At 37.8% G+C, this 22,542-nt stretch overlaps 2 protein-coding genes across 5 annotated transcripts in view; one reads left to right on the top strand and one right to left on the bottom strand.

Moving 5' to 3' along the window:
* Positions 1-5,798: 5,798 nt before the first annotated feature.
* On the bottom strand, positions 5,799-15,442 carry TRMT5 (tRNA methyltransferase 5). The gene is made up of 5 exons (XM_029950558.1): positions 15,265-15,442; positions 13,492-14,147; positions 10,803-10,927; positions 6,319-6,973; positions 5,799-5,970 (listed from the first exon to the last, which is right to left on the bottom strand). Exons 1-5 carry the CDS (start codon positions 15,267-15,269, stop codon positions 5,888-5,890), a joined length of 1,524 nt encoding a protein of 507 aa, XP_029806418.1. The 5' UTR covers positions 15,270-15,442; the 3' UTR covers positions 5,799-5,887.
* SLC38A6 (solute carrier family 38 member 6) overlaps positions 15,364-22,542 on the top strand; it is a 72,292-nt gene continuing 65,113 nt past the window's right edge. For 2 of the 4 annotated variants that reach the window (XM_029950561.1, XM_029950559.1), the window contains exons 1-3: positions 15,375-15,627; positions 17,008-17,138; positions 19,256-19,329. In XM_029950561.1, coding sequence (XP_029806421.1) covers positions 15,523-15,627; positions 17,008-17,138; positions 19,256-19,329 — 310 coding nt within the window. In that variant the 5' untranslated portion in view covers positions 15,375-15,522. Of the gene's footprint in view, positions 15,628-17,007; positions 17,139-19,255; positions 19,330-22,542 lie in introns of all 4 variants that reach the window. The other 2 variants (XM_029950562.1, XM_029950560.1) reach the window with 2 other exon arrangements.

Genomic DNA, 22,542 nt, shown 5'->3' with positions numbered 1-22,542 from the left:
AGGCTTTTAGTATACCCAGGGTTTTACTAGAGTTGGATGTGGACAGGATGGGTATTTGTAGCATCTCAACTTTATATCTGTCTGTTATATAGACCACTGGGTATGGGACATACTTTCTCAAGGAAATTAAGGGATTTCCTATCAAATGTCCATTACAACAGATGTCAATTTCATGGGAGGAAAGTTATGTGAAACAAGATTTGTGGTTACATTAGGGTGGAATATCCTAATTAATCCTAACTAAGCAGGTATTAATTTCAGAGGTATATCTTCATCTTTACAATACAGTTGACCCTTGAACTAGTTTAAACTGCCTGGATCCACTTATATGTGGGTTTTTACAGTACTGTAAATGTATTTTTTCTTTAAGATTTTCTTAACATTTTATTTTCTCTAGCTTACTTTATTGTAAGAATATAATGTATAAAACTTATAACATACAAAGTATGGACAATTGACTGTTATGTTTGGGTTAACAGTAGGCTATTAATAGTTAAGTTTTCAGGGGAGTCCAAGTTATATGTGGATTTTCCAGTGTGGGGGGAGGTGGGGAGGGTCACAGTGCCCTTAACTCCTGTGTTGTTCAAGGGCCAACTGTAGTTCTAACTATCTTTGATAACAGAAAACCAAGGCATCAAATAATTGAGTAGGCTAAGATCATATACACAAGTAAATAAAAAGCAAGAATTAAAACCTTTTTTAAAAGTCTGTCTTTATTTATACTCTACCAGGCTGCATCCTATTTTTCATATCTGTCAGCATTCTCCAATTGAGGATTCGGGTGTTAAGTATAGTCTATAAATCTGTCCAGAGAATACTGAGAACATTGGACTTACAGGTAAGGCTTTGCTGTACTCAGCTGCCAAAGTACAGTATCCAGTCTTCACAAAAGAAACACTATTACTCGTATAATGTATTTAAATGAATGAACTTATTAATACAACGCTTTAAAGGCTTTCAAAATTTTTATCGAACCCCCCTTATTGTAGAAATTGCCTGCATCTGATTTGGCAAATAAATTAAATTCCAAAACCTTTATATATTTGTAAATATTTTGCCCTATTGCCATACCTTGTTCAATAGACCAAATAAGAAGTTAACTGACCCTATTTGATCAAAGGGAATGGTGAAAGGTCACTTACTGACAGTTCACTAAATAACCTTATCAATTCAGAATATTTGTTATCTACCCAGTGATTACCTCTTTCAGAGACAAAAGGCTGCATAAGTCTTTCATCAACACTGGCACAGAAACAATAGCTAACAACTACTGAGCAATACCTAGGCACCAAGCACTGCACTTCATGCATCTTTACAATGCTAGTATTATTGTGCCCATTTTAATAGATGGAGAAGCCAAGGCATAGGGAGGTTAACTTGCCAAAGGTCAATACAATTTAAAAGTAGCACAGTTGATTTGAACCCAAGTGGTCAGAGTCCACGCTCCAGAGATGACTGTCAAACTGTCAAGCTTATAAACAACACCTGTGTAGAATAAAGTCTGAGTAGTCAAACTTCCTAAGACTCCCAGGAAGTTTTACAGATAAAATGTCTAGTTATTTTATGGTATATAAATCACATCAACTTAATAATCTTGTTTCTATCCTTGGGAGAAGTTCTGAGAAATTCATTATGTAGAACATGATTTGACTATTAACTACCTTCCTTTTAAGCAGATATTAATGTACTGAATACGTTTACATCATGGTTGGGATGCACTGTTAGTATTTCTTAATTTCATTCAATAAATATTTGATCTAATTCTCTTAGATGTTATCTTTTGTCAACTGGTGGTCAGGTAATCATTTCAAAATCCAATTAAGATGGCAGAAAATTTGTCAAAAAGCTAACAGTGTTGAAAAATTAAATGGGCACCTGGGTGGCTCAGTTGGTTAAGTGTACAATTCAGTTCAGGTCATGATCTCATGGTTTTTGAGTTCAAGCCCCACGTTGGGCTCTGTGCTGACAGCTGAGAGCCTGGAGCCCACTTCCGAGTCTGTGTCTCCCTCTCTCACTGCCCCTCCCTCGCTCATGCTGTTGTGTTTCTCTCAAAAATAAATAAACATGGAAAAAAATTAAAAGAAAAAGATGGGTCTAGTGAGCTTTCCAGCTGTCATTTTCTGGTGGACATCGAGTTCACTTACCAGATATCCCATTAAAAAAATTAGGGTGGGCCTAAATTTAAATAATGAAATAATCATACATTCACTTGCCCACTTGAAGGGAATGCGGGGAGGAGTTAAAATGTTAATAGAGGCTTTTAAGGTTTTCATTTCCTTCATAATGATATACTGCATATTTTGTCTAAAGGTTGACTAAATAGAGGCAAGAATCTTACCACTTTACATTTATGAATAAGAACATCATTTGTACCCATAGTTAGTATTTTCAACCTAGTATATCAATGTATAGTACTCAGGAAAAAATTCCCATTCCTACTTGCAAATTAAAATTCTCTTCACCTAGATCAGAAGGCCAACTCTGGACCCCTGGCCAGATCCAGCTGGTGCCCATTTCTGTATGTTCCATGAGCTAGAATTGTTGTCTACATTTCTTAAGGCTGAAAAAAAGCCAAAATAATATACTTTTTAACAAGTGAAAAGCATAAAAAATTCAAATTTCAGTGTCCACAAATTTGTTTTGGCAGAGAGTGTATGTATTGTCCGTGGCCGCTCTGGGGACTACTATGACAGGGTTGAGCAACAACAGAGACCTTATGGCTTACAAAGTTTAAAATACCATCTGGTCCTTTACAGGCAGCATGCTGACCCTTGACCTACATACTACTCACTTGGAGGGGAGGGAGGAAAATTAGAAGTCCCAAAATTAGACGTCTTGCAGAGGATAAGTTTGGTTGATTTTTCAGAACCAGTTTTCAGTGTCTTTAGACAAGGGAGGAGGGCTCTAATTCATTACTTTCCTACACTTCTTCCCATTTATTGCCTTCACCTGTTTATATTACCTGCCTTGTTTCTGAAGGCATCTGAGTTTGTAATGAATGATTCAGATGAGTGATCCTAAAACCTTTCTGTAAGGCTAGACAGTAAATATTTTAGGCTTTGTGATAAAGTTGGCAGACTGTTTTTAACGAACAAAATTAAAAATATAATTGACTATATCTAATTACATTGTCTAATTCATTTTTGGGGGAATAGCACTTGTTTCTTTAATTGAGGTTCTAAGTGTTTCCTATCAAAATCAGTTGTAAATGATTACCTGTTAATACAGTTATCTGTAATGAGATTTATTTAAAAAATGTTTTTTGTTTTTTATTTATTTTTGAGAGACAGAGACAGCACGAGCAGGGGAGGGGCAGAGAGAGGGAGACACAGAATCCGAAGCAGGCTCCAGGCTCTGAGCTAGGTGTCAGCACAGAGCCTGAATGGGGCTCGAACCCACGAACCGTGAGATCATGACCTGAGCCAAAACCGGATGCTTAACCAACTGAGCCACCCAGGTGCCCCATGTAATGAGATTTAAAAATGTCTTTTTTACACAGGTAGATACTGCCACATACTGGCATCAATCCAGAAGCATACAAATTTAACTTGTTATATTTATCACAGGCATTTGTAGAATCCTCTTAGATTCTTCCCTTGATATTTGCCTTTTAGCATGTCATTACATAGCACATTAATCATTTCTAGTTGAACATAAGGTAGAAGCTCAACTATGTAAATGGATTTTGAAATATGTAAATTTCCTTTGCGTTTTTGCCAAGGCCCCAAAAATGCTGAACACAGAAAATATCTCTACTGCTCATTTGAAAGTGGAAGTCTTGTTTCTTGTTTTAATTTTTGATAGTATGAGAAATGTGGAACAAAAGATACTGTGATTCAAATGCCTCTTGAAATGACTATCACAGTTTCACATTAATGTTCTGTTTGCTTTATAATTATAGGTTAAAACCTTTAAGAAATATTATCAAGTCATTAGCAAAAGCTGATTGCCAGAGCCATTCAGTGGTCTAGAATAATGTTTAGAGTGGTTCCTCTTGTTAAGAAAAATTTGTCTTGACCTTGAACTCGAAAAATTGCAATCAAACTTGACAATTACTAAGCAAATCAAACTGAAGTTGAGCAAGCCAGATTGATTCAAATTCAATTTCTGAACAAAATTCAAAGACTTGAGGATGGTTAGAATCCATGAAAGCAAGTGAAACAGTATTGACACTACTGGTTCATAACAGGTTCAGATATCTTCTGCAGGAACTTGCTAGTGAAGAATGGAGTGAATAACCACAGGTTTTATGTTACATTTTCACAAGCTCTGTAGATTTCTCCAACTAGGTCTTTTTTTTTTTTTTTTTTTTAATGCTTGGTTATTTTTGAGAGACAGAGCATGAGTGGAGGAGGGGCAGAGAGAGAGGGAGACACAGAATCCAAAGCAGGCTCCAGGCTCTGTGCTGGCCATGCGAGGATCGAACTCAAAAACTGCAAGATCATGCCGAAGTTGGACACTTAACCGACTGAGCCAGCCAGGTGCCCCCAACTAGGTCTTTTTCTACTTCACATATCTTTTACCACCATCAGTTGTAACACATCGTAGCAGATTCTACTTCAGGTGGTACAGAATTGGCATTTTCTCAACTTCTTTAAAAATACTTATCCATAGTTGTTCCATGCAGAGTATTCATAGAAGCTTAATTCTTCAGCAACTTCAAACTCAGCGCTAATGTCTCAAATAAATAAGACCTAAACAGTATCAGTACATCTATCAACTCATCAAAAACCAGACTCCTCTCATTTACTTTTTTAATTTACTTGCTCGTTTCCAATGTCCTAAACTCTTTGAGCAACTGTTCTTTCCAAAAGGCCAATAGTCTCCAATAATTTTACTTTCCCTGGATACATTTCTTTGGCTCCTGCACTCAAATACAGTTAACTCGCTATCAGTAATTGGCTTTCCTTGCTTGGGTTACGAGAGTCCCTTGGAGACTTCGGGTGCACCCTCATTTTCATTTTTTATTTTGTGAAGAAATTCTGCTCAATTGAGACATTTCTAGATTAAATTTCTAGTTTTTCTAATTGACACTCCACTGTGCCTTTAAAGCACATTAGAAGTCCAATTTTCTTGTTCTGAAATGATGGGTATACCCTAGTAATAATAATAATGTATTAGAGCTTAGATCATTCAAAATGCTGTTGAGTTACAACCATGTCGCTGTGATTTGTAGTGTGCTGAGCAGCAGTAAGAACTGCTGAGAATCACTTCCTGTCTGCGTTGTAACTACTCAACTCTGCTTTTATACCATAAAAGCAGCCACAGACAGCATGTAAACAAATGAGCAGGGTGTGTTCCAATAAAATTGTATTTATGGACACTGAAATTCAAATTTCATCTAATTTTCATGTTATAAGATTTTTAAAATTTGTTTTCAACCTTTAGTGTAAGAACCATTCTCAGATGATTTATTTGCCATACAAAAACAGGTGGTAGGCTAGCTTTGGCTTGCCAGGTATAGTTTACCATCCCTGATCTAAATAATTATATTTTTATTACTTATACAGTAACAGCTTAGAGGTACTAATATAAAATTTAGGCACACTCTTCAACTGAAGATCACTGCAAAGTGATAATAGTGCTTTCTCAGTTAGCAGGCAATTATCCCACCTTCAGAAACTATTTTCCCAGGAGATAGTCAATTTTTAAATATATTTACCTAATACAAATTAGATACAATTTAGATTATAAGATTATAATTATTATAACTTAAATATACTTAGACTTACTTCATTTAAATTTTAATTTGATAATCAACATATAAGACAGCAAGGGTAAAATATACATGGTCAATATTAAAATGAATGCTAAAATTTTATGAAATCGTACAAATTATATTTCATTACATAAAGGTCTCGTGGGCAGATGGAGAAAACATTTACAATTATGTGACTGAAGCAATGTGAGTTTTTTCTTCTGCAAAGACGTCTGTCTTCTGGCGTTTAAGAGGTGGGTCGTCCTGATTCTCTGTAACAAAGCCAAAAAAACTGTGATTAGGTAAGACACTTAACATAGAAAATACCTTTAAAAAGCAAATAATACAGGCATATTGAAGATTTTTAATACTCAACTTATACAGGAATAGTAACATGCCTGCAGATTATTTTAACAAAATAGCCTCCTACTAGACTGAACAATGTGTATGTCATACTAAAATTTGTAAAATTGGGAGAAACCAGTCACAATTGAGTGGCAAGGAATCTTGAACTGAAATATCTAACTAGAATTAGTTTAACCTATTTCCAAATATGATGTATATTAAAAGCTACATGAAAGGTGGTATAGTTTATATTTAATTTCCCAGAAATTGCTCACCTAGAGTTAGGGTCTGGTTCTTGTAGAGCACAGCAGCAGGAATCCGAAAGGTGATACATAACATTTCCTTGTTAGGGGCTACATTTCTTACTAGGTGAATTGAACTGCATGCCTCCAAGGAAATGCCTAACATGGCCCCAGCTCGCTGCTGAACATCCTTAGCAGGATTAGGGTCTTTGGAAAAGCTGTAACAGTGCACTATGGGAAGGAGCTCAGTGCCACATGGCGGCCCATCTAACAGCAGTTTGAAAACACTGAGAAATTCAATAGCCTTTGCTGGCAAGTTCATGACAATGTGCACAGAGTGCTTTCTTTCTTTTGACAGTGGTCCCAGCTGCTGCATTAACTCTTCTCTGACTGGTCCTTGAAGGAAGTCTTTCCCATCCAAGTTAAAGACTTTCACCTTTTGGTCCACTTTATTTAATTTACAATTATGCAATAGCCACTTATGAGATTCCGGATTGAGATCATTAGCAAATACAGTGCAATTTTTCTTTGCTACTGGGATGGCAAAAGGTCCAACCCCAGCAAAAACATCAAATAGCATATCTCCAGGTTTCAGAAGTTCTGTGATGCGACTGTGTTCTGTAGAGAGACGAGGATTCCAATAGACTTTTGAAAAATCAAATTCATAGGTGTAGCCGTTTTCTCGAACCTGAAAAAGGTATTATACCTTGGTTAACCTGTTTAGCCTTAAATTCCAACCATGGACATTGGACGGGTATACCCACACATTTAAATTAAGAGCAAATAACACTGTATTTTAATTAGAATTCTGGTGTTTATGCTATTCTTGAAGCCAGTTAACCATCATTAGACTTTGACATAAGAAAAGTCATCTCTAAAGTGAAATGAGTCTTCCATCTCAATCTACTGGGTCATAAAGTGGTTCCCAAATCACATGAGACATATTTCAGGCAGGCCAATTGACTGGCTTAATCATACTCTAGTCACCTGACAGAGAGGGAAATAAACCTATAATTTGAAACACCAACACATATCTTCATGATGACCAGTTAAAGTTGCAGACAGCACTTCCACTCAGCAAGTTATCTTCCTTAATTTTCAGTTTGTAAGAGGAAGGCATGACAGATGTGTCTTGTCCCGGGGCACCTCTGTGGCTCAGTCAATTAAGCATCCCCCTCTTGATCTCAGCTCAGGTCATGATCTACTGGTTCGTGAGATCAAGCCCCATGTTGGGCTCCGCACTGGCAGCGTGAAGCCTGCTTGGATTCTCCTCCCTCTCTCTCTCTGCTCTTCCCTGGCTTCTATGTGCATGCTCTCTCTCGTGAAATAAATAATCACTTTTTTAAAAATCTTGGGAAAAAAAAGATGTGCCATTTACACATTGGATTACAGCCAGTCTATAGAACAAATCATTCCCCTAATTTCTCTTTTCCCAAATTTGAGTTTTCATGGATTAAATTAAATATATTTAGTGAAGCTAAGTCTTGAACAAATTTAAAATTTAAGACTATGGTACTTTTGGAAGTACCATAAACATGATAGAAAATAGAAAACTAAAAAAAATACAGTCATAGCATGTGACCTCAGCCATCATTTTAAGCCCTTTATTTTAATGGATGAAGAATCAAAAGGCCAGAAAATGTCCTAAGTTCTATAAATCTGATAGAGATGTATATTCTATATTCTGCCTTCATGGAATATTCTGCCTTCAAATTTGTGTAAATTTTTCCTCCAGCCACATCAGATGCTCTGGTGATGTTAAGGCTCCAGAGTTGGAAATGTTCCTTCATTATTCTGCCAACTAGAACTCTCTAGATCTATAAACTGGAAAGTCTGAATATGTCTTGGGATGCTTTTCCTGAAATATCCTTTCTACTCCCTCTTTTTAATGTGAAGCATAGTACTAATTTAAAAAACTTATATTTTAAGTATCCTTCTGGTTTTACTCAAACTGTTTTGGAACCTAACTCACTCAGTCAGCATTACTTTTAGCCCGATTCAGTCTCAAGAATCTTTTTACTCACAATAGACACACAGAGTACTTATGATGCATGAGATTCTAAAGTTAAATGTGATTCTGTTTCTAGCAAAGAAATTATACTGAGTGAGATTTTACATTACATTCATTTTATGGTATAAATGTTAAGTATAAAATATATCCTAAGAACAAACTTTAGTTGACTAAAGAAATCAATCAGAAGCCATTTAAAAAATTACAGAAGTTTCTGAGAACTTTTAGATCTCTGAGAAGGAAGCCACCTGCTACCCTAACGGGCACTACCAAATGAAGAACATGCAGCGCTCAGTCAGGGTACACGGAGATAAGCACAGACACCAGCAGAGAACTCACATTCAAATCTTACTCGCCAGATCAGATCCCACACAATACACACAAGCAAGAGGCCATGGAGGTTATACAGGGAAAGACCATGCATGCACTCTGGAGTCAGAAGCCTGGCTCCAAAAACCCAGCTCAGCCATTCTTGTTACTTCAGTTGTATAAAGAGAATACTAAAAAAACCACCACCATTATATTTACCCAAGGGAAATGCTGTTTCGAAGGGATGTGCTGTTTCGAAGGGATAGATGCACCCCAATGTCTATAGCAGCACTATCAACAATAGCTAAAGTTTGGAAAGAGCCCAAATGTCCATAGATGGATGAATGGATAAAGAAGATGTGGTGTGTGTATATATATATACATACACACACACATACACACAATGGAGTATTAGTTGGCAATCAAAAAGAATGAAATCTTGCCATTTACAACTATGTGGATGGAACTAGAGGGTATTATGCTAAGTGAAATTACAGAAAGACAAGTATCATATGATCTCACTCGTATGAGGATTTTAAGATACTAAACAGATGAACATAAGGGAAGGGAAGCAAAAAGAATACAAAAACAGGGAGGGAGACAAAACATAAGAGACTCTTAAACACAGAGAATGACCTGAAGGTTGCTGGAGGGGTTTGGGAATGTGGGGTGGGCTAAATGAAGGGATCTACTCCTGAAATCACTGTTGCACTATATTCTATCTTGGATGTAAATTAAACAAATAAATTTACGACAAAAAAACAAAACAACCACCATTATCTTGTAGGCGTCTTAGGATTTGTTATATTTAAAACATTAGCTCAGGCCTAATATTAAGTATGTAGTAAATGGTGTTTTAATATTCTGCTACAATTAAATTATAGAGAAATAATATTATACTTATAATATTCACCTAAATCTATGTGGCCTAGAATCTTAAAAAATAGTTATTTTGCATAAACTCTCTTCCGGATTTTACAAAGTCCTGTTTAAAAGAAAGAAGTCAGTCAGAGAAAAACAAATACCACATGATGTCACTTATGTAGAATTTAGGAAACAAAACAGATGAACATATGTATGGGAAGGCAAAAAAAAAGCAGGAAGCAAACTGTAAGAAACTCTTAACTATAGAGAATGGAGGGTTGCTGGAGGGGAGGTGGGTGGGGGGCGAGCTAAATGGGTGATGGGCATTAAGGAAGGCACTTGTTGGGATGAACACTGGCTGTTACGTCTAAGTGATGAATCACTAAATTCAACACCTGAAACCAATATTACCCTATTTGTTAACTAACTAGAATTTAAAGAAAAACTTGAAACAAACACAAAAAGTTTTATCTAACATCTTTAGAGTAGACTTTGTTATTAAAATTTTTGTCAAGTTATGGAGAGAAGTTAACCTATGTCTTAGCTGGGGTACAAAGTTTCACATAATGTTAACATATAATTATCTAAGACTTTTGGCTCAAAAATGTTTATATTATCCAGTACTTCAGAGAATTTTGAGAAAGTGTTTTATCCCAGAAATCTGTTCCTACATATTAAAGATACTTTTTCTTTAAAATAGATTTGTTTTGTTTTCCTTATAAAAGAAATATATGCTCTGTAGAAGAATATAAAGATGAGAACAAAGGTCACTAGTAACTACTATATCAAATAAAAATATGCCCACTATTAACATTCTGATATATGTACGTATTTACAGAGATAATTAGTTAAAATAGAGCTATATAAATATACTATTCTACAACTACCTTTTTTGTCACTTTACCTATCAGTGGGCAATTTATTTTAATAAATGTAGAGCTCAATAATCTTTAGATGGAGTATTCAATTGTGTTGTTATACCAGAATTAATCAATGCACTGATGAACATTTAGGTTGTTTCTATTCCTTTGTAGAATCTAGTACATACATCACTACAATTTTCTCCAATTATATCCTTGAGATAATTTCCTGCAAATGGAATGCTAGGTCAAAGGATGTACCTATTCATGGTAATATGTTACTATATACTCTTTCTTCCTGAATATTTGCATCACATTTGCACCTCCATCAAAAGGACACATAAATGCTCACATTCTCACATACTCATCAATATTGCATTATTATACATATTTTTAATCTTTGACATCTATTCTGAATCAAAACATTAATCCTGATATAATCTGTACCTAGGAGACAATAAAATATTCCATACCTTGGTCATCATGTTCTCCTCTCCAGACAGTACTTCCATTTGGAAATTTCGGTAAGTGTTATCAATGTTATTGATTTTATTTACTGCTGAGGTGATTCCTGGATTTTTGTCAATCATAACTTGACCTGAAATATAAGAATTTATAAATATTGCCAATTGGTTGCAAAATAAAATGGAAAATATGAAATGAAAATAAACTATTTCTTTTGGTTTATAGAGAAATTACAGCTAGTGTGTATATCGTGACATGCAGTTCTAAAAATTTAGTGGATTAGCAAAGTTAATTAATGTCTACTAGCCTCTAATACAAACACAAAAAAATATGGGTACATTTTAATGGTTTTACTTATTTATTTTGAGAGAGAGAGTGAGTGAGCTAGTGTGCACATGAACAGTGGAGAGGCAGAGCGAGATGGAGAGAAAATCCCAAGCAGGCTCTGCACTAACTCAAGCTCATGAACCATGAGGCAGGGCTCAAACTCATGACTGTGAGACCATGACCTGAGCAGAAATCAAGAGGCAGACATTAACCAACTGAGCCACCCAATTACCCTATATGAGTACATTATTAAAGAAAAATTTTTTGAGGATTTTGGGTCTAATATTTTTCCATGTTTTTAAAAATTAAATCACAATAAACAACATTAAGCAAAAAAGTAGACTATAAGGTAAAGAACAGAAAGAAGAATAAGGACCATGGCAACAAATGATGTCAGAAATCACCAGCCTGTTCCACTGGACTAATCAAATGTCTGCCTTACTGTGTACTTGAAATAGATGCCCCCACTTTGGAAGTACATACCAGTACAATAAGTTTACAAGTAAAAGAAACATAGATCCTTTAGAGTCTTATCTAAGTAAAATGTTCATTTACTTAAATTGCTTTTTTGGTCAAATATTCGCCAGAGCAGAAGAAGCTACAAAGATAATAAAATACACCAGAAATGGTATATTGATGCCCTTTACTTAAAGTCTACTTTTTTGTTAGCACTTAAAACATTGTAAGAATCTATAGGTCATGTCATTGCATAAAGAAAGATAACTCGATTTATAAGGTAGTAAAAAGTACTCAATAATACAACCAGGCTGATATATAACCAGAATTTGTCCAATTTCTTTTTGATAATTAGATACCTGATTTGAATATGACTCCAGTGAATCACTGTTCTTATCCTGTTCTGCTTCAGGTACCAGAACTCAATTTTTAAGGTACAATAGTTTGAAATTAAAATAGTTTGAAATAAAAAAAAAATCCAAAAGTCTAGCAAAAGCTTTAAAATCACTGCAGTATGAAAATGCTTCACTTTAAATCTAGGAGAGCCCCTAAATAAAATAGGGATGCCAAAAGGGATGTTTTGAGTTTTGACAGGTGATGACTCATACAGAGCAAAGCTTCTCTTTGACATTTGTACCCAGGCATAATTATAAAGATCTGCTTAATTATTTATCATATTGTCATTATGCATTATCAGCCCCTTTCATCAATAAAAACAAAGGAAATGCATAATAGCATATTTCTGTAATCCTAATCATGCAAAATACTGGAAACTACATTTTATTTTATTTAGAGAGTAAGAGAGTGCACGCACGCTGAGGAAGTGGGGTAGAAGGGTAGGGAGAGAGAATGATGGGGGGGGGGAGAGAGAGAGAGTGAGTTAGAGAGTGAGTGAGAGAGTGAGAGGGTCCCATGCAAGCTCCATGCTGAGCATGGAGCCCATCATGGAGCCCATGACCCTTGGGATCACCACCTGAGCTGAAATCAAGAGTTGGACAGTCAACTAACCGAGCCACCCAGGCACCCTGTGAACATTTTAAGTTGAAAATAATTCTCAGATGTTCTGACAATTACTCTACATTAAAAAAAAAAATCTGGAGAATACCCGGTCATCAAGCATTTGTATAAGGACAACTACAATCCTGATTAGTCTACTTTTTTCTCCCAAAGAATAAAGGACCCTGGCCCAAACTTCAGCCTACAGAGGTACGACAAACAAAAGCATTCTTTCTTTCTTTTTTTTTTAATGTTTATTTTTGAAAGAGAGAGAAAGACTGACCAAGCATGAGTGGAGGAAGGGCACAAAGAGAGGGGAACATTGAATCTGAAGCAGGTTCCAGGCTCTGAGTTGTCCACACAGCCTGACACTGGGCTTGAACTCATGAACCATAAGATCAAGACCTGGGCTGAAGTCAGACGCTCAACTGAGTGACCCAGATGTTCCCAAAAGCATCATTTCTAAATGGCAAAGGGCACTAAAAAACAGACTATGGTGCTAGACATATAGAAGAGGCTCAGTGAGTTGAATCAAAGCATGAATAAACAAGGACTCGAATTTTTGATGGTAAACATTCAAATTTCAGAAACCTAGAAATCAACACAGTCCTGAGGGCCTATTAAATCCTATGTCCCAAAAGACGAGGTGCCAAAGAATTCTGTCAAAATAAAAGATATGAGTTTAATCTATGTTTGTATATTGTGTATAGAAAAGCCGGAACTGATTTTTAGAGCTTGCTATCACTCTGGAAAGAGTATTCCAAAATGGTTCTCAAAAGAGAAGGTATGTAGCTCAAGATGCAGCTTAAAATTAAAATGATAACATGTCCTGCTTTTGTTATTTGACATTTAATAAAATAATTTAAAAAACTAAAATTAGAACTTACTAGTACATGAATATGACTAAGACACACCTACCAATTAAATGCTTGAAAGGTAGTTGATGATCTCGAAGGTTCAGGTGGGCAATATGTCCAACTCTGCTAAATCCTGAAGTCACATCTTGACCTTCAGGAAGCACAGCTTTCAAGATTTCTTCTGACTTAAAGTTTTCATAAGTGAGTTCCAAATTATATTTATGTATCTGTGGACTGACATTAAGCTGCTTTAAAATACTGAGTTCTGCTCTCTCAAAGGAATCATCAGTAAATATTTTATGGGGATCCAACATAACTAGTCTACTTTCTTCATCTTCTGGATCTTCAATCACACGTTTCATGCCCGGGCGCTGGAGTGCTGCCCTTTTAAGGGATCGCATCAATTGACTGACTATTTCTTTCTTCACTTTAAGTACTGGGATGGTGACTGCCTTTTTAAACGCTGTTCTATCAAGTTTTGTCATTCCTCGAACATTAGAGGGTGGTGAAAACAATTCAGAGTCTCTCTGGTTTGTTTCTATTTCAGTCATGGTGGAGAATCTTTTCCTTTGATTCAACAAGAAAATACCAGGTGCTCTGCTAAGCTTCTGTATCTGTGATGTCCAAGCGAGTGGAGTCAATGATTCTGACTCAGATATTCTATAGCTTTCCACTTTGAAAAGTATTCTTGAGAATCCAAATCGCCTCCATAAGGTCCTAAAAGAAAAAAGGATGCACTTAAAGCTACAAACTTACATATTCACAATAGGTTAAGAATAAAAAAAAAATCTAAGTTCTACAGTTTTAAATAACCTGCTAAATGCCGATTATTGAAACTTCGAATGTGTGTGAGAAGTATACTATCTTTTCCATGATATGCTGTCTTTTATTAGTAGTAAAAAAATAAATTTGCACCTTCAACCCATATGCTCCAGGTCAAGGGCTTGGTGATCCATCAGCGTCCCTATATTCAAAGAACCTCTCCACCCACAATCTTCTTTAGAATACATTTGGGATTGGAAGGCTGACGTTTGAGTTAAAAGATCAACTCAAAATGAAATAAACGTCATTATATTTATGACTTTACCAATGGCAATTTTTCTAGGGTACTTATGGGAGCTTATTACATCAGAGGCTGTGCTACATGCTTTACACACATTTTCTATCTTGGGAGGTCACAAGATTTTGTAAACTAGCAAACTAAAGATGAGAAGCAGGTTAATTCACCCAGTCTCCTAGCTGTAAGCGCCTGGACAAGGATTAAAAACCAGGTCTATCTGACTGACTTCAGAGCCTGTATTCTTAATATATGGATTGGTATGTTGGCTTCAATGCTTTACTACCGCAAGTCCTGTCTATAATTGAGGTTCCATTAATAGTATCAGTTATTCACTTTGCCTTCTAGAATACCAAAGAAGTAATTTGAAGGGGAGAGGACCCTGCCTCAGAACCCTGTTAAAGCAATTCTCAAACTTCACAGGGTTCGACTTTGGTCCAGGGTTAACCAACTGTGTGATCTTGTAATTTCTTAATCGGAATCTCGGTTTCTCACATGTAAAATATGGCTAACGGTTCTATCAGAAAGCTTCTGAACAGATTAAACACACTCCTTCGTACCCAGTACTAGGGCCTAGGCTCAGCACCCGGGCGGTGGGCGACCTCGCGACGTTTCTGCGCCAAGAAGCGCGTGGCGGAGAGCAGACCTTGGTGGACGGGTACTGCCATCCGACCCTCAGCCTTTCCGATCAGGGGCACTGCGGTCACCACCTCACCAACGTCACCCTCCCAATTCCCGGCGTCCCTCGGCGACTGACTCCAAGTCCAGACCCCTCACCTCATGCTCTGGTGCAGCTCGGGAAAAGGTCGCTTGTGGAAAGGCTGGCCCTCGATGACATCATCACAGTTCGCCACCGAGGGGAGGGCGTCATCAGATCCCGTCGATTCTCTTCTTTCTTCCCCGCCCCGGTGGGTACGGGAACCCGGAAGGGCCTGGCTCCCCGCCCCGAGCCCGGCCCCGCCTCCAGCGCGACTAACGACTGGAGGGTTGGGGTAGAAGCTCGCAGATGGACCTGGTAGTCTGCCAGCGAACAGCATGGAAGCTCCCTGGGAGATTAGCAACGCTGAGCGGAGCTGGTACGTCTCTGCCCAGCAGTCCGAAGCGACCGAGGCGGAAGAGTTGAGCCCGTTGCTAAGCAACGTAAGTTTCCTCCACTAGCTTCTGGGGTGCTGCAGGTCTCCGGCCTTTTCCCTGAAATGCCTGACAAATGAGACCAGGGGGAGTGGAGGGGAGGAGGTGGGAGTACTGCACTGGGAGAAGGGAGAACCTGGAGCCTGACTCTTGAGGGATGGTCCCAAAGGCAGGATCCAGATGCAGATGAGACCCGGCGAGGGCATGAATGCAGTGTAACATGCCCTAGAAAGAAAGTGAAAGCGCAGGCACAGGTGAAAGAGGTGCAGCACCGTTTGGAGGCTGGGGACCAGACTGGATGAGCAGCCCTGGCGTTTTGTAACTCAGTGCTGTCTGTTAGTGTCTTTGTCGACTTCCTCTTCCCTCTACAAGTCTTGTGAGGTTTTTGCCAGAGTCACAAGATTTTTCTTCTCTAGACTTAGTCATTGGGTGCCTAGAAACATCTTCATACAGAGATCCTTAGCGGTGAAGGAGTAGAGGTGGCCTGGTAATAAATACATAGCACTTCCCTGACCCTATAACCTATGAAAGTGGCCCTCGGCTATCTTTTTTTTTTTTTTTTTTTTTTTTTTTTAGAGAGAGAGAGCGAGAGAGAGCGCGCGCGCTAGGGAGGGGCAGAGAGAGAGAGGGAGACACTGAATCTGAAGCAGTCTCCATCCAGGCTCTGAGCTGTTAGCAGAGAGCCCGACGTGGGGCTCGAACTCAAGAACTGTGAGATCATGACCTGGGCAGAAGTCGGACGCTTAACCGACTGAGCCACCCAGGCATCCGGGCTCTTGGCTTTTTAACTCAAGTCCCTGGACCGTAACGGTTTCTAGGACTTTGCTCACAAATGCTCTTTTGGCAGAGGGTGTTTTCAGGGGAATTCTCGGTAGAGCAACGTGTATTGCTTCTATTTATTATATCGTCATTGCAAGCTTTCCTGATCATCCTTGCATTTGAGCTGACTTAATGCATTAAATATATAGAGATTACTTTGGCAGTTCTAGTAATTGGGGAGCAACCATTGTCTAGGAGCCCCAAGCTGACTCAGGAATTCTTCAATAGTCACATGAGCTGAGGCCATCTCTCCCTCCTCTCTGTCCCACCCCATTCCTATCCTATCTTCATCTTTTGCAGTCACAAGGTTAGTCATGGTTTTCCCTGAAGCCTGTCTGGCCTCTGTACTGTAGGTGGAGATGATTTTCCTAGGAAACAAGATTTTTCTAGCACTGCACTAGTGGGAAGTGGGAAGGGAAGAAAGGAAGCCAGTGCTGCTTGAGAACCTAGTGTGTCACACTGTGCCTGTGGTTTGCAGGAGACTTTCTCCATAACTTGTCATTCATTTCTTGATGAAATCTGAATTTCACCATCCAAATGCTTAACACTGTTAAATTTGTGTGCTTGCAGGAACTTTACAGACAGGGATCCCCAGGTGTTTCATTTGGTTTTTCTGTGTTTAATTTGACAAATGCCATCATGGGAAGTGGCATCCTTGGCTTAGCTTATGTTATGGCTCATACTGGCATCCTTGGATTTAGGTGAGTTTTTTTCAACCCCCTCCCAACCCCCATTTTGATAGCACACTGAGAAGCAAAGAGGCTACAGAGCTCCAGGAGTTATACAATTTCTAGTTAAATCATTTCCCGAGGTTTAGCCATTTTCCTGCAACTTACTTATTATTGCTAGTATGTAGTTTGGAGCGATGCTATATAATTTGTGCTTTTTTTCCCCCCCAAAAGTATGACTAATTTTTAAAAATGGAAACTTGACCCACACTTGTTTATAATAATGTTAAGAAGTGGCTATTTGTTGTGTCACGTTGGCCAAAGTGAATTAAAGTTTACCAGCTATACAGATTACTTGTAAATAGCAATTGTGTGGAATTATGTGGAAAGCACATAATCTTTTCATTTCTCTCCATCTTCTGTCTTCCACCTGTTAGGTAGTCGTAATTCCCTGAGTCTAGACATGCGTCCTGTTCCTTTTCCTTTTTATCTAGACTAAAGTCATATGCCAGTTGGCCCAAAATAGGAGACATTCTTGGCTTCTCTGTGTTTCCATAGTACTCTTTCTATTCATTATGTTATTATAATGTGTTGTAATAATTTGTTTGCACGTTAGTTTCTCTGCTAAACTGAAATCCTTTAGAACTAGACCTTATCCTTAGCATTTAGCAAATTTGTTTTGTTTATCAGTAGAAGCAGACCCATTTTATCAGGAAATTTAAAATGCAGAGTCTCATTTAGGTTTGTTTTTTGCTTTTATTTTGAATTTCTTGATAAGCAAACCAACTTTTAAGTAACCCAACTTGCTTTATAATGGGATATATGCACAAACTTCCATAATTTTTTTAAAACTAAAAAATATATATTTTTTAAAGTGGGATTCACACCTATGTTGGGCTTGAACTCATGCCCCTGAGATTAAGAGCTGCATGTTGTACTGACTGAGCCAGCCAGGCGTCCCTCATCACTTTTTAAGAGTTTTTATTTTAATTCCAGTTAACATGCAGTGTTATCACTATATCTGAGTGATTCAGCACTTCCATTTCAACACTCGCTGCTCTGCACAACAAATGTACTCCTTTATCTCCATCACCTGGCACTCATCCCCTACCTGCTCCTCTCTGCTAACAGGCTGTTCTCTATAATCAAGAGTGCATTTCTGATTCCTGTCTCTTGTGTGTCTTGTTTCTTAACAAACGTTCATAATTTTAAACTTCGAAACTGTGACATCTTAGGGAAGACATAATTATAGGAGTCATTTTGGGTTCTCTTTGAAAAAAGTCCCATTTTGTCCTCCAGGGTCTTACATGCAGATATATACCAACGAACATGTCCTCATTGAGTCATATCACATTTGCCATGCAGTGATACCAAACTGTTATTTTGTGAGGCTTCAAGTGTACTTGTGTGCAAGTGACAAGGGTACCTCTCTGGTTTGCAGGCCAAAAGTAACTTTTGGGGTACTCCACTCGAGCCAGCTTTCTAGAAGCTTCTCTATCCGAATCTTTCTGAGAATAAGTAGGAAATTATACATGTTGTCTCTTTTCCCACTTTCAGTGAAAGGACCTCAGTTATTACATTGTTTGCACCTTTTCAAATTGTGTCATTAACACATTAAATGTGTTAACTGCATTTGTTTGGTTTGGTGTGTGTGTGTGTGTGTGTTTAATGCTAGAATGTGCAGTCTTAATTCAGCATTCTAGATGAAGTATTATAGATAAGGAGGTACAGTCATTAGAAGAGGAAAAACAGAGGGAAGGACTAAGAAGACAATGAGATTCCACAAGCAGAACTTCTGTTTACATCTAAAATAGGAAGAAGCAGTTATAACAGGGAAGCATTGCAAGATCTCTGAATGGCTGAGCCAGCAGTCAGCAGACAGGCATGCTGAAGGAGGAAATTTGTTTTCATCTCAAATAAAGTTTGTTTCTTTCTGATTTTTTTAAATTTCAAAGCAGTGTATTTTCACTTAAGTAAAATTTGGCAAATGCAGAATAATATTTTTTTACTTTCTTTAGTGGCCATACTCCAACTCAGAGATCACCTCTGTGAACATTTGAATGTGAAAAAACATTGTTGGTTTTTTTTTTGAGATACCTCAAAAAAGAAGCCTTTCTGGGGGCTTGACCATGTACTCTTTTATATTTTAGTCTCTTGCTGCTGATAGTTGCTCTCCTGGCATCTTACTCAGTTCACCTCCTGCTAAGCATGTGTATTCAGACAGGTGAGTAAAAATATGCTGAGTCATTTGTTGAAGCTGCTCTTTGAGATGATAACCATCAATAGGACTGGATGTCTCAAATTTAATTTCCAGCAGGCATGCATTAATATTAGGTAGAGTGGTTGAAATGGAGAATTTCAAAAGGCCAAGATACATAGACCCAATCCTAGGGAAGTATCCAAGGACAGAATGGAAGGAGGAAACTTACCTGCCTTTCTTCCTTTTTTTAAAAAAATTTTTGACATTTATTCAATTTTGAGAGAGAGAGAGACAGAGCACAAGCAGGGGAGGGAACAGAGTTAAGAAGACAACAGAATCAGAAGCAGGCTCCAGGCTCCAAGCTGTCAACACAGAACCCACCACGGGACTCAAACCCACAGACATGAGATCATTACCTGAGTCAAAATCGGATGCTTAACTGACTGAGCCACCAGACGCCCCTCTACCTGCCTTTCTTTACAGCACACAGCATATGTTTCTGGTTAGAGTAGATTAGGGGAAACACCCGAAAGGTGTTTAAAGGCTCCAAACCTTATATTATGGGGAAGCAGTGGACAAGTGTTCATTCTGATCGTATTTCTCCTAGGGTGATTATTTCCCCAAGGAGAACGCCCTTCTAGATCTACTCCTACCTTCTCTGTAGGAGGCAAGGTCACCAAACTTTGTATTTATTTAGATGTATATTTTTAGTTACAAGTCTGGAATAAGGTAGTCTTTTTGTAAATGACAGATTTATATGCAATTAAACCAATATAGATATTTATAAGTTTATCCATTTGGAACTTTATTATGTAATTCATTCGTGTATTAAGTTCTTTTCAGTTGCAATAAGGAAAAGTATATGAATCACAGAACTGCTTTGATAAAGTTTTTCTCTAGGCATTAACAAATATTGATTCCATCAATCCTGGTCTCTTTCTGTCTAGTCTCTTTTATGTTTGGATTAGGTCAGTTTTGATGGCAGAATCATGAGTTTTAATTCTTTTTTTTAATGTTTATTTAATTTTGAGAGCATGAGTGTGCACACACTCGCAAGAGAGACAGAGAGACAGAGTCCAAGCAGGGGAGAGGCAGAGAGAGAGGGAGACACAGAATCTGAAGCAGGCTCCAGGCTCTGAGCTGTCAGCACAGAGCCTGACTTGGGGTTTGAACCCATGAGCAGTGAGATCATGACCTGAGCTGAAATCAAGAGTCAAACCTACTGAGCCACCCAGGCACCCCATCATGTGTTTAATTCTTATGTGGGTGAATTCACTCTGCTCTCTCAGGTTTTGTAGTTTTTTGGGCTTTAAGAAGCAGAATAGATACATAAAATAGATCATGGGATTATTCTGGCTGGAACAGGTGAGAGAAGCCCAAAGATATTTCTTGAGAGTTTTAAGACTTCCGAGCATAGTTCTTAATCCCCAGCTCTATTCTATTTTGTCTGTCTATACATCAGAGATATCCACAGATCTTTTTATAAATGATTTATAAACCACGAGGATTCTAAATCCAAGGATCTGAGGTGGGACTTAGATACATGTTTTTAAAAGTCCTCCAGATGATTCTTCTGCAAAACTGGTTTAGGCTCCACAGTTCACAGCTGTAACTTGTATCAGTGCCTTTGGGCATCCAGCCTGCAAATGTGTGCCTCTGCTTTCAAGGGGATTGGGTGATGGTGCACAGAAATAACAAGACTAGAACACAATGCAATGATATTAATCTTAAAGTAAAAGTTGTTCATAAAGCATCCCAAGTTCAGGAATAATAGCATTAAATAAGTGTCATTGTAAATCCTGCTGAACTTGACCGGAATTTTAGTGACCTGTTTTGAAATTTTACTTCTCAGTGTGAAAAGATCTATTCACCTAGTTGGTAGTTTTTTTACTTTTTTGGTTTTTAACATTTTAATAATTTTATTATTCTATTATGGATGCTACTGAAAGAGTAATATGTTAGTCAATTGTGGCAATTATGTTCATTACACTTTATTTCAGTTATTTGGAAATAATACTCAAATTACGAAAATTTCCAAGTAATGCACAGATTTTTTTCTCCTTCACTTCATCTGTATTTAACTTTAAAGTTCTGACACTGTCTGTTGTTCTTTTCTGTAACTTTAGGGCATATGAACTGAAAACCTCTGTTTCTTTCTCTTTTCTTTTTCCTTCATTTTTGTAGCTTACTTGGTCCATGAACTAACTTGTTCATAGTTCTTCATATACATTGATGCGCCTGTCTTCCATTGATTGAATCTCTTCAGTCATTGTAAAATTCTCTATGGAGGTAGGCTTTTTTTTTTTTTTTAAATACATGTGCACACATAAAAGACTGGAGAATAATATACAGTTAAATTTTCTCCTCAGTATGTTGGACTGTCATTAAGGGGTATTATGCTCAGATCAAGGAGTGCCTGGGTGGCTTAGTCACTTACACGTCCGGCTTTAGCTCAGGTCATGATCTCATGTTTCGTGGGTTCGAGCTCTCTGTCGGGCCCTGTGCTGACAGCTCAGGGCCTGGAACCTGCTTCAGAGTCTGTGTCTCCCTCTCTCCTTCTCTCTGGTCATGCTCTCTCAATAAACATTAAAGAAAATTTTTATTAAAAACAAGGGGATTTTATGCTCAGATCAGATTCATTGGTCATAAATCTTTACACAATAAGTTCTTCATTTATTTGCCTGGAGTGCAAGAGAAATTTTTATCTTTATAAAAGTAAAGGATTTCTTCACATGAAATTCTGCTACTTTGGCTTTTATATAGGGTTTGAGGTCTATGAAGACATTTTGGGGGAGCTGAGGTAGCATATAGGGTACCTTAGTTTATCATCCATAAAATGATAATGATAATGCTTTCCTTTTGAGATTATTGGGAGAATGAAATACAGTAATGAATATAAAATATCAAGTCTTTGGTCAGTGCTCGCTTTTATTATAAGTTCTTATTGATGCAGAATGCTTAAAGATTGCAAGGTGTACACACTGCTGCCTCAGCAACTGTGGTTTTTGTGATTTTTTGGGGAAACTTATTTGCTTAGGGAATAAACTTGTAGGCCCCCTCCTCTGATCTCCACATCACTGGAAGCACGAAGGAATGACAGTAGACCTCAGCATGCCAAGACTTACTTACCTTTGTACTGTCCCTCACTCTCTTGTCCATAGAGCCCCTCTCTGTCGAGTTGAAGTTTCATGATATGTTATTACAATCACTCGCTTGCCCCTCTCTTTTATCATCCTG

This window comes from Suricata suricatta, chromosome 9, assembly GCF_006229205.1.
Source record: "Suricata suricatta isolate VVHF042 chromosome 9, meerkat_22Aug2017_6uvM2_HiC, whole genome shotgun sequence".
NCBI lineage: Eukaryota > Metazoa > Chordata > Mammalia > Carnivora > Herpestidae > Suricata > Suricata suricatta.
The sequence above is the reverse complement of the archived record's forward strand: the minus strand, read 5'-3'. Positions and strand labels throughout refer to the sequence as shown.